Source organism: Maniola hyperantus, chromosome 5 (genome assembly GCF_902806685.2).
Source record: "Maniola hyperantus chromosome 5, iAphHyp1.2, whole genome shotgun sequence".
NCBI lineage: Eukaryota > Metazoa > Arthropoda > Insecta > Lepidoptera > Nymphalidae > Maniola > Maniola hyperantus.
Window position 1 is genome coordinate 14,216,448 of NC_048540.1, and position 12,762 is coordinate 14,229,209.

Here is a 12,762-nt window from a genome sequence, read left to right on the forward strand (position 1 = left end):
TAAACTAAGATAAGTCAATGGACCGATTCATAAGTTTAGGATAATATATAATAATATTACTTATTAGCCTATCGCATAAGCTAGATTGTAGTAATAGTAAAGTACTGCTGTCAGGACAGTTTTTTTTTATATCATAAGATATTTAAAAAAAAAACACTTACAGGGCCCGGCCTTCAACTAAGCGGAGTGGACAGGAGATGTTTAATCGACCAATCAGAAGATAACGTGGTAATTTTTTGACGTCATCTAAGCGATCAATTTGAATATGCGAAAGTATATCGAAATAGGAGCTTGAACTGGTGATGTATTTTGGGATTGTAACGGAACCCCAAAATACATCACCATTTCATCATCATCATCATCATCATCATCACGGGCCTTGTAATGGAACTGATCCATTATTCTTGATTCTTGAATGATAGAGATTCAGGTTATGAATCATGCTTGATAAAATAATTTTACAAGAGGATATTATATAAGCCTACCTGCTTACTTATTTTGTAATCAAATAAAATCAACCTAGATTACTACTATTTACTATTGCGAAAATCTTTTCCTTTTTTTTTTGTTTAAACAACTGGCACAAAGATAAATGATTGACTCCGTACCAAATAGATAAATTCAAGATACACTTTAGTTTATCTGTAGCATCCACGCTGTTAGCTATTTTGATCATGTCTCGGGAAACGAAGAAACTAAATCCCGAAGAACAACCGCTAGATGAAAACCCGCTAAAAGAAGAAGAATTTGAAAAGAGAACCTTTTTTGAGAAACTATGGGATATAAAATCAAATATTACTGTGGAACCAATAGTAGCCGGTCTCATCATACCATCGATGCTGGCTAGGATAGCCATCCAGAACCTTAACTTGGATAAAGCGTGTCGTGTTAAATTGAACTACAATGACAGCATATGCGATGCTTTAATTCTGAGGGAAGGCAACCTTACATTCTACGAAGGTGAAGTCCAGAAAGTTATATCGTCCATTGAAACATGGAAAAGCGTCATACAAACTGCCGTGCCGACTATACTTGTTATATTTATGGGTGCTTGGAGTGATCGTACAGGCAATCGAAAGGTATGCATCCTTTTGCCGATACTTGGTGAATCTATGGTGTGTATAAGCAATATACTCAGTACGGTGTTCTTTTACGAAATCTCAGTTGAATTGACTATGTTTTTGGAGGCTTTGTTCCCAGCTATTACTGGCGGTTGGGTTTTGGTTTACTTGGGGGTGTTTAGCTATATAAGTGACATCACTGATGAGAAGTCGAGGACTTTCCGCGTTGGGCTGGTTAACTTGTGCATGACTGCTGGAGTCCCGATCGGAACGGCTTTGAGTGGAATATTGTTGAAATGGTGGGGCTACTATGGAATATTCACGCTGTCTTTGGTCATTTATTTGATTACTTTAACGTATGGGTACGTTTGTTTGAAGACGAAAACTAAACCTGGAATAGAGAATGAAAAGGTGAGTTTTTACACATGCTATTTTATTTATCTTTACCTTAGTCGACACATATTTAGTCGACGTTAGCCCGACTAGTTTTGAACCCATCCGGGGTCCTTTGTTAAGGGAGTCAGGTCACGCACGCGTCGCGGTTAAGACTCCCTTGACAAAGGACCCCGGATGGGTTCGAAACTAGTAGGACTAACGTCTACTAAATACGTGAGTATATCTGTTAAGAGATATTTTATATTATAATGGAAATCACTCACGACATTTTAAACGCTAAAATATCTTCACCTTCATATATTTCCTACTACTAATTACTTTTTTTTTTACTTGATTACGTATTGTCTTGGTCTCCACAGGACGTTTTAAAGTTTAGTCAGTCAAATTTAAACGTTCAAATGTGCGGACTCTACTTTAAGTCCTATGATGCCATGCTTAATGAAGTTTTTATTAATTATATGACAGTAATTAATAGCGATAAAACTAGCAGGCGGGTCATCTGAAAATAATTGATTACCGCAATAATATTTACAGCACCAGAGAAATCGTCAATGTGTTACCGGCTTATGAGGAATTTATCTATCCGCCCCTTGAATGTCGTAGTTTTGAGGGTAGGTACATAGAAGCTTTCACGTTCAACATTAAATACCTAACTAACACGTTTTACTTGGGCATTTAGGCATCGTCCAAGCCTGCGCAATCGAAGCGACTACGAACCGGGAACGTCACGAATTTTAATGGCGTCATGCCTTTAAATGTCGCAACTGCAACAATCGCGTAGGTTTGCACGTTTAGATTTACGTCGCGTCGTGGACGCTCAAGCATCCCGCGTTGATGACACGCAGGTGTGGCCCTAGCTTTATAGTACCTAGATCTCTGCCGTGCAAGTAAAGTTAATCGAAATATTATTGTTCTTCGATTTCAGCCCAAACCAGTTGCTTTATCTGATTTAGTATCTTTAATAAAGGAGACAGTTAGCGTAGCTTTCAAAAAAAGAGATGGAAACACGAGAAAGAAAATCATTCTGACTCTATTCGTTGTGGCTATTATATACGGACCAAATCATGGTAAGTTCCATAAAAAAACTTTTGATCTCCATAGAGGTGCAGCATGTTTTGTAATAATACTAGCTGATGACTGCGACTTCGTCCGCGTGGAATTAGGTTTTGAAAAATTTATTTATTTAGGTATACATATAAAGGTATTTTTAAATTTAGGTTAGGTAAATGCCGTAGGAACTTTTTGATTTTCCGGGATAAAAAGTAGCCTATGTCACTCTCTAGGTCTTTATTTATACCCATGCAAAAAATCACGTCAATCCGTTGCACCATTGCGACGTGATTGAAGGACAAACCAACAAATCTGCAAACCAACAAACCAATAAACCAACAAACAAACACACTTTCGCATTTATAATAAGGGTACTGATGATGATGACCCGACAATAGAGATAAATAATTATATTGGTTAGAAACTTGAAAATTTGACTATACTTGGGGTATTTTATAACGTAGAAACACCAAACACTATGAAAGAATTTTCAGGAATTCCACCCCTGAGAGGTTTAAATAGGGGATAAAAGTTTGTATGAAAGTCTGTAAATTTTTTTCAAGCTATTTCGATGAAAATTAATATTTTAGGCTACCTATTGGATAAAAATGGAGAAAGGAAAATTTAAAAAATCCATTAAATGCGAAAGTATGTCTGTCTGTCTGCTAGCTTTTCACGGCCCATCCGTTCAACCGATTTTGACGAAATTTGGTACAAAGATAGCTTGCATCCCGGGAAAGGACATAGGCTACTTTTTATCCCGGAAAGTCAAAGAGTTCCCACGGGATTTTTAAAAACCTAAATCCACGCGTACGAAGTCGCGGGCATCAGCTAGTAATAAATAAAATTATTTCACTCACTAAATAGTGACCTTCCCTCTTGGACCACTAAATATCAAGTTAAATCCATGAAAATTGGTATTTGGGCTTTCAGTCAAAAATAAAAGTACTACAAATTTCAGGATTTAGAAAATTGTCGTTTTCAAAAATTCCACTCGAGCTAAGCCGGGGTGGATCACCTAGTTATATTATTATAATAATATATCTAATGGAATAGTAATTGTTATGTATATTTTTCTAGAATATCGTATATATATATTATTATATTATATTTTTTAACGTCATAATCTAAGTAGGTATATAAAACGAAAACTGACTGACTGATCTATCAACGCACAGCTCAAACTACCGGGCGGATCGGGCTGAAATTTGGCATAGGTAGGTACAGATAGCTACTCGTATTATGACGTAGACATCCGCTAAGAAAGGATTTTTGAAAATTCAACCCCTAAAGGGGGTAAAATAAGGGTTCGAAATTTGAGTAGTCTACGCAGACGAAGTCGCAGGCATAAACTAGTTATGTTAATAATATACCTACCTAAATACTAATAAAGACCTAAACTTCTTAAATCACACTAAATATAGGCATTTCATCAGAACAATGAACGCCCACGAGTATTGGTCTGATAAGATAGATCTGTGATAACAAATGGTTGGTTCTATTGTGACAAGCTTAGGGATATTAATATAGCTAAAAATAATGTTTGCTAAATTTAATTTGACCATAAATTATAAGTATTTATCATAGATACCGCGCCGCTAGTGATCTTGTACCTAGTCAAATAAGGAAATAGTTCTAAAAGTAGGCAGATAAATAAGTATTGCAAATGATAAAATGGTTTTTTTGTGTTATTTTTTCCTTGTTTGTCTGTCTGTTACATTACATCATAACTGCTTAACGAAATTAGGCACAGAGATAACATGGCTTCTACCTTGAAGACAACACGTGATACACGTTGACACTCTCCAACTAAGCGTAAAGTTTTTTTTTAATTCCTATACAAGTTAGCCCTTGACTGCAACCTCACCTGGTGGTAAGTGATGATGCAGTCTGAGATGGAATCGGGCTAACCTGGAGAGTAGGTATGGCAGTTTTTTTTCATTGAATCCATAGGCATTCGGCATCGTACCGGAACGCTAAATCGCTTGGCGGCACGGCTTTGCTGGGAATCGAACCCGGGACCTACCACGAATAAGACCACAGCGCTTGCCACTGCGCCAGGGAAATCGTCAAGGTTGTGCTAAGAGTAGTACTACAACAGTGCAAATGGGTCGGGATTGACCCCCGACCTTTCATATTGCAGTCCGCTTCTTTAAGCACTGAGCTGTTGAGGCTCTAAAATGCATCTTACTACTATCCAAAGTATTTATTTATTTGTTATTTTATTTATTTTATTTGATAGGAAGCCAACGGTATACAAAGAAAACTAATAATTATGACGACTTATATAAACTTAGGACTATCAATGTATAAATCAACATGCTTAATTTAAAACTTCTAAATAGTAAAACTTAAACTAAGACATTCCTTGCATAAATCTATAATAATTAAATTAATTACTCAATAAGCTAAAAGTACAATATAATTCTTACAACTAACAATAAAAAACAATTAAAACTAACAATAGTACCCTACAATTTTAAATTACGTACTATTTACTTATTTACTAGAACAAGGGCCAGACTCCTGGGTCAATACCGACCCATAGTAAAACATTATGGAAAAAGCTATAGTACTTAAGCTAAATATGCACTGTTAGCTGGAAAACTGAACTCTGCAGCTTTTCTTAGACACACTTGCATTATAAACCTTATAGCCATTATATTTGAGTGCATTTTTCTATTTCCAGGCGAGAGGATAATCACATACATGTTTGTGAGATATCGACTTAAATGGGATGCTTTGAAATACAGTATCTACTCCACTTACAGTATTATAACGCATTCCCTAGGTAAGTGCATTCGCCGCATGTAAGACCTTTAATATTAAAATTGGTATTATATTTTCACGAAATCTTGTCAAAATAATGTAAGTATGTTTAATATGTTAAAGCTAAAACCCAAAGTGTGATTATATGGAAGACTCGCTTTATCATGCCTGAAATCAGCTTTACCTTTTCGAGTGTCGAATGTCGGCAGCTCACTTCGCTCGCCACTAACCGAAGTGAGGCGCTAGAAATACGGCTTTCAGTCATAACATATCTAGATGGCTAAATCTTAATCAAAGAACGACCGCTGCTATCAAACGTACTTCCTGATCGTGGCACAAGAGGGAAAAAATCGAATGAAAATAAAAATAAAAATCGATTCCAATCTGAATCGATTTTTTTGTGGTTAAAGAATTTTATTCTCAAAAGAAATCAGATATACACAAATTTCACTTAATGAGAAATTATAGTAACAAACTTAAACTAATTTTATCTAATTATTTTTTTTCATAATAATAATTACAAAACATAACACCAACTGAAATGAATCCTGTATGCTATAACTAAAATAGTAAATAAGTACCTAAATAGGGATGATGACTACTTACTAGTCAAATCAGTGACTTTTTATCAAACGTCAAAACGCTTGCTTAGTAAGGGAGCTTGTATGAAAGACATAGATGTGACGACATAAACGTTTGACGTAATTTAACGTACTTTTTTAGTTAAATCAATAATTTAAAATAGTAAGCAAACTTAAAACTAACAGCGGGCGTGGATTGTACGAATTATGGAAGATAGTTTAATAGTTTCTAAGAAATTATATTTTTTTGACATAGTCATCATCTAAATTGACATATTTGGTTGCAGGTGCCCTGTTTTCCATTAGCGTGTTCAGCAAGCACTGGGGATTCCACGACTCTATGCTCTGCCTCATCTCCAGCACAAGCAAACTAGTGGGTTCCCTATACATGGCCTTTGTCTACACGGACCTCCAAATGTTTATGGGTAAATAACCTCACTCACCACCACACGTCGTCTCGTTCGTCTTCGTAATAGCTAAAAGTTATAATTTTCTTTGCAGTCCCTATAATTGAGATTCTGAACGCGACCACGTTCACCTCGCTCCGATCAATGGCCTCTAAGCTGGTGCTCCCCGAGGAGATGGGTAACTACCTCTATGTTATTATTTTATGAAGATTTCGTACGTGCAAGTTGAGAGAAAAGACATCAAGCAGATCAGTAAAATGTCAATTCCAATTCAGTTTTTAAAAGACGTCAGAAAATCCACCAGAGATGTGCTATGCACCTATGCTAAAAGCTTTTTTTTTTAAAGCTGACCAAAGTTAAGCTGCGAAACTTATGAGATTCAATAGCTCAACGGTTAAAGGAGCGGACTGAAATCCGAAAGGGCACCGGTTCAAATCCCACCCGTTGCACTATTGTCGTACCTAGTCCTAGCACAAGTTAAACGCTTCGTTGGAAAAGGAAACGGGAATATTAGTCATCATACTTGGCTGATCCATACTTCCATACTTAATATTATAAATGCGAAAGTGTGTCTGTCTGTCTGTCTGTCCGTCCGTCTGTCTGTCTGTCTGTCTGTCTGTCTGCTAGCTTTTCATGGCCCATCCGTTTAACCGATAACTTGCATCCCGGGGAAGGACATATGCAGTAGCATAAAAGTATTTTATCCCGAAAAAATCAAAGAGTTCCCACGGGATTCTTTAAGATCTAAATCCAAGCGTATGAAGTCGCGGGCATCAACTAGTTTACTAATAAAATTACTTACTAATAAAATTGTTTTGTATTTTCCAGGGAAAATGAACTCTCTCTTCAGTCTGGTGGAGACGTTGGCGGCGCTAGTATTCGACCCCACGTACTCCGCGCTGTATGCCCGTACTATCCCCGTTTTCACCGGCGCGGTGTACATCTATAGCGCCTGCATGACTGTGCCGGCTATCAGCGTTTTGGTGTATGACATTTTTATCTTAGTTTTTCCCAAAGACAATGGACTAAGAGCCAGCGCGTGCCAGACTTTCGTTATTTTATAAAAGCTGAAAGTTTATCTGCGTATTGTCCCCAACACTGGGAGGAACGTTTGTTTGGATGGATCATAGTGGCTTTGGGAGACAACAGGTAATCATAATCATCATCATGATCAACCCATCGCCGGCTCACTACAGAGCACAGGTCTCCTCTTAGAGTGAGAAGGGTTTTGGCCATAGTCTACCGCCAAGTGCGGATTGGCAGACTTCACACACCTTTGAGAACATTCAGGCATGCAGGTTTCCTCACGATGTTTGCAAATGACATTTAATTAATTAAAACGCACATAACTCCGAAAAGTTAGAGGTGCGTGCCCGGGATCGAACCCCCGACCTCCGATTAGAAGGCGGACGTCCTAACCACTAGGCTATCACAGATTCAAATTTTGCACGCCATACACAAATGGCAAAATATGAAAGGGACCATCTATGTATGTACCATCATTTACTACTCACATTTTGGTAAAAATATTAGTTTTTGAAAATTCCCACGTTGCAATTGTCTGGGCGATAACTCAAAACTACCTTTTGAAGTTATTAAAACAGCATTGTTCCAATAGCAAGTCAAAACACCAACCATTTATTTCCTTTAATCGTCGATATTTATTACATAGTACAGTTCGGAAACTTCCTGTTTCCATTTATTGGCGATATTTATAAATACAAGTACGCTTAGTATAAGATTTTACGTCTCGCCAACGTTGATAGTATTTGAGAGTCGAAACACAAAAACGTCAAAGTAAAATTAAATGTAAGATCCTTGAATTTAACTCAAAAATTCAATAGCACTGATTTTAATTTCGCAACGTTTCCGCTTGAAGCGCGCTGGCTGTAAATGTATGGACGAACTTGAGCTTTTTTTTTATTAAATCTTTTATTAAAACTAGGCATTAAAGGTAAATTTTTCTTCAATACTGAAGTATTTCGATGCTCGAATACTATCAACGTTAGCGATACGTAAAATCTTGTACTAAGCCTACAGTTCGCAAACTCTCTGCCCCCAGGTGGCTCTTCGTGCGGCACCGACGAGAAACGAAACTTAGGCGGCGTGAGGTGATAAAGGAATAAGTCTCGCGCACAAACTTTTACACTACCTTCTCTTTTTACTGTACCTTTTCTGTTGTTTTACACCTAAAATAGATTTAATAAAGTATGGCTGACGACTAAATTGTGTTTTATTGTCTCAGGACTTTGGACCTTAGATATACCTACATCACTACCGATATTATAAATGTTTCACATTTTATAATCATCATCATCATCATCATCATCAGTGATGTGTTTGTTTGTTGCTTTGTTGGTTTATTGGTTTGTTGGTTGGTTAGCAACGGAGCAACCGATTGACGTGATTTTTTGCATGAGTATAGTTGAAGACCTGGAGAGTGACATAGGCCACTTACCTACATACTTTTTATCCCGGAATATCAAAGAGTTCCCACGGGATTTTTAAAAACATAATTCCACGCGAATGAAGTCGCGGACATCAGCTAGTGAATTGTAAATTAAGTTTTTTTTTACGAGTTAGCCCTGGACTTGACCCTTAGGAGAACCAGAGTAACCAACATAGCTCAGGGAGTGGCGAAGCTGAATTATTGGCCCTTGCCCATTGGGCCACACAGTTCGAAAAACCGATAGACGTTGGGGTTCCAAGGTTCACGAATGGCGCCTCGAAATTCTCGCACCGGAAAGCGCAGCGTTGGAAGACTCCCCCACTTGGACGGACGACATCAAGTGAGTCGCAGGGAGCCGCTGGATTCAGGCGGCGGCGCAAGACCGTGGCGTGTGGAAGTCCCTACAAGAGATCTATGTCCAGCAGTGCAGTGGACGTCTATCGGTTGCTGATGATAATGATGAGCCCTTGATGATGATCTCATCTGTGATGAAGTCCTCGGCAACCTGGGCGGTCTATTTGGCTTCTGGAGCGAGCTTGGATGGCTGGAGTGAAGACTTCGGCGGGGAGGGGCGATGCACGCACAACAGACGGAAACGTTTAAGTGCGGAAACCAGCCCAGAGTGAAGAAGAACTAACGATGCAGTGTAAACTGAAAGCGGGCTAACTTAGAAAGGGTAGGTACAGTAGTTTAATAACACACAAACCCATAATTCGGTTTCTACACGACACCGCATCGGAACGTTTAATCGTTTGACGGCACGTCTTTTCTTCCCACCAGACCCGGCCAGTCCAAAAACAATTTAGAAATTTATCATCATTATCTTCATCAACAACAACCAATCACCGGGCCACTACTGAGCACTGGTCTTGTTTTAGAAATGATAAGGGTTCGAATTTTTTTTTAAAGTCAGATACAAGTTAGCCCCTGACTGCAATCTCACTTGGTGGTAAGTGAGGATGCAGTCGAAGATGGAAGCGGGCTAACCTGGAAGGAGTATGGTAGTTTTTAATAAACCCATGCCCCTTTGGTTTCTACACGGCATCGTACCGGAACGCTCAATCGCTTGACGGCACGGCTTTGCCGGTAGGGTGGTAACTAGCCACGGCCGAAGCAGTAGCGTACAGGTCATAGAGGCATCAAAAAAAAAAAAAAAACCTAATGCCTACCCTGGCTTCAAATCCTGTGCACTAGAGGTGTCAAAAAATAATGTACCTAATAAATTTATTAAATATATAAATGTATTCAAGATATTCGTTTTTAGATTAAAACAAAATTGAATACAATATATAATAAGTAGTGAAAATTTGAGAAAATCCTTCCTAAAAAATAACTCAGGCGTTCGATCTTTGATACGCCGCGCGCGGCGCGACCGAGCGACGATATTAGATTAAAATATATTAGGTAGGTACAGCTGAATACAAATATCGTCGCGATTCGACGGTGAATAATTATTACATCGAATTTTCGTATTGGCCTGTTACATGTTGACTGTGATGATACAAGTATGCGGCTAGTATTTTTATCATTTTGTTTGTTTCGTAATAAATTTTGAATGCAGTTTTATTTATTTGTGAACTTGAGTGTCGATAAATATTTAAGGCGAATAATTGTAATGTAGATTAGGCAAAATAATGTAGATTAGGTACATTTTTGTGTTGTGATAGATTTGTGTCGCGCGTTAATAATACCTATTATAGTAGATTTGTTCTTTTTGGAAATACTTGCGTCACTTTATAAATCGTATGAGAAAATGTTTTTCAAAGTGTAGGTATTATCATACATTTAAGTATTATAGGTAATAGGTTAGGTACGTGAAGTGGTATTGTTCTTTTTAGAAATCATCATCATCATTTTATAATTCGTATGATAATAAATATGTAGAAATGTATGATAATAAATATAGTAGTTACCTACTAAAAAGATTTTTTTATAGGTAACTAGGTAAACTTACCTACCTATTGTATTGTAGGTATCTACTTGACATTGCTTTATCGTTCTACTTGTTTTTATTTTTACATACATAGGTAGGTACTAGGTACTGTATTCCGCGACAGGTTGAGATGGCAATCGGGGTATGAGGCGGGGGTGACACCCCGCACACCCGCACGTCACCCTCGCTCGCCCGCACTGGGTTAGCACAGGGGCCGTGCGGGTGTGCGGGTGTGCGGGGCATTCCCTCCCCGATTGCCATTTCGACCTGTCGCGAAGGTATGGATTGGGTACCTATTAAGAGTAAAATTTAAAATTTATATCAATCGAGTATACCCTAGTTCTCGAACTTATTGACGGTTATGAGAAAGTTGTTTTTTGTCATATTCTTGTTCAGTAGGTATCATTCATAGATTGTTAAAATGTTGTTCCCTATGTCAATAAGGTCGGAAATCGCTTGCACCCATTTATCTGCTTGCGCCTCATGGTGAAATCGGTGCAAGCAAATCTCGACCTTATTGACGGTTATGAGAATGTTGTTTTTTGTCATATTCTTGCTCAGTATAATTCATAGATTGCTAAAATGCTGTTTTCTGACGTATGTCAATAAGGTCGAAAATCGATTGCACCCATTTTTCTGCTTGCGCCTCACGGTTCAAGCAATTTTTTTTTTGTAACAAAATAATGTAACGTTAATAATTATTAAATATTTGTCTGTAACACGTGATAATATTGTGATACACACATGAACCTGTATTTGACACCTCTACTGTGCACGCCACTGGGCCGAAGCCTCCTACTAGACCAGACCAGAAATTTAGAAAATATAAAATTCCAAATCCCTGCCAGGAATCAAACCCGGTACCTCCCACTTATAAGAAAACAGCGCTTACCACTGCGCCAGGGAGGTCGTCGAATTATTACTTTGGGGCTTACATCCCTAAAATATTTCTATCAATAACTGTCAGCTATAAAGTGAAAATAAATAAAATATTATGATAAGGAAACAGAGTTGGGAACACTAATAACATTTTTCCTGCCTTTGTGGAAGTTTATAAAAACAGTTATAAACTGAGTTCCCAGGTGGCTCTTTGTACGTTGTCAAGAAACCAAACTTGGCCGATGAAGAAATAAAGCTGTTCAACTTTTACACTGTCCACTTCCAAATATAAAAAGGAAAAGGTGACTGACTGACTGAATGACTGACTGACTGACTGACTGACTGACTGACTGACTGACTGACCGACTGACTGACAAACCGAATGACTGACTGACTGACTGACTGACTGCCTAACTGACTGACTGATCTATCAACACACAGCTCAAACTACTGGACGGATCGGGCTGGAATTTGGCATGCAGATAGCTATTATGACGTGGGCAAGAACGGATTTTTGAAAATTCAACCCCTAAGAGTAATATAGGGGTTTGAAATGTGAAGTTCACGCGGACGAAGTCGCGAGCATAAACTAGTAAAATATAAAATCTTTATTGAACAATACGTAACAACAAAAAAAAAAGTACCTAAGTAGCACACCTATTCACAGCATTACCTAATACCTATACACCTAACAAAAACACCGGCCAAGTGCGAGTCAGACTCGCACAGCGAAGGTTCCGTATTTCAGTCGTATTTTTTCGACATTTTGCACGATAAATCAAAAACATGGATAAAAATAAATAAAGATCTGTTTTAGAATGTACAGGCATATGTTACCCCAAATGTTACTTTGAAAGTTGAAAATTACTAACTATTGCTCATGAACACATTTTCTTTTTCTTGTGATGTAACCACAAATTCACGGCTTTCCGATTTGTCCCTTTACTTGTGCTATAAGACCTACCTACCTGCCAAATTTCATGATTCTAGGTCAACGGGAAGTACTTACCCTAAAGGTTTTCTTGACAAACACGACAGACGTACAGACTGACTGACGGACAGACAGACAACAAAGTGATCCTAAAAGGGGTCCTTTTTTCTTTTGAGGTAGGGAACCCTAAGAATTTATGTTTAACTAGCTGCCCCGGCGAACTTCCTAACAGTCGATTCAATTTTTTTTAATTTTTATCTCCGTAAGAACCATCCCCGTACTTTACCGTGCTTCGAAGAATAATTA

The 12,762-nt window shown here is 38.1% G+C and overlaps 1 protein-coding gene across 1 annotated transcript; it reads left to right on the plus strand.

Moving 5' to 3' along the window:
• Positions 1 to 338: 338 nt before the first annotated feature.
• LOC117982122 (lysosomal proton-coupled steroid conjugate and bile acid symporter SLC46A3-like) lies at positions 339 to 8,484 on the plus strand. Its single transcript, XM_034968417.2, has 7 exons — positions 339 to 1,472; positions 2,383 to 2,524; positions 5,197 to 5,298; positions 6,145 to 6,282; positions 6,359 to 6,442; positions 7,093 to 7,249; positions 8,327 to 8,484. The coding sequence occupies exons 1-7, from the start codon at positions 675 to 677 to the stop codon at positions 8,388 to 8,390; spliced, it is 1,485 nt and encodes a 494-aa protein (XP_034824308.1). The 5' UTR covers positions 339 to 674; the 3' UTR covers positions 8,391 to 8,484.
• The last annotated feature ends 4,278 nt before the right edge of the window (positions 8,485 to 12,762 follow it).

Bases quoted from the DNA above. Each gene is read 5' to 3' on its own strand.
- LOC117982122 (XM_034968417.2), top strand. From the start codon at position 675: ATGTCTCGGGAAACGAAGAAACTAAATCCCGAAGAACAACCGCTAGAT. The intron at 2,525-5,196 runs GTAAGTTCCATA...TTCTATTTCCAG, and splicing joins TATATACGGACCAAATCATG to GCGAGAGGATAATCACATAC. The intron at 5,299-6,144 runs GTAAGTGCATTC...ATTTGGTTGCAG, and splicing joins TATTATAACGCATTCCCTAG to GTGCCCTGTTTTCCATTAGC.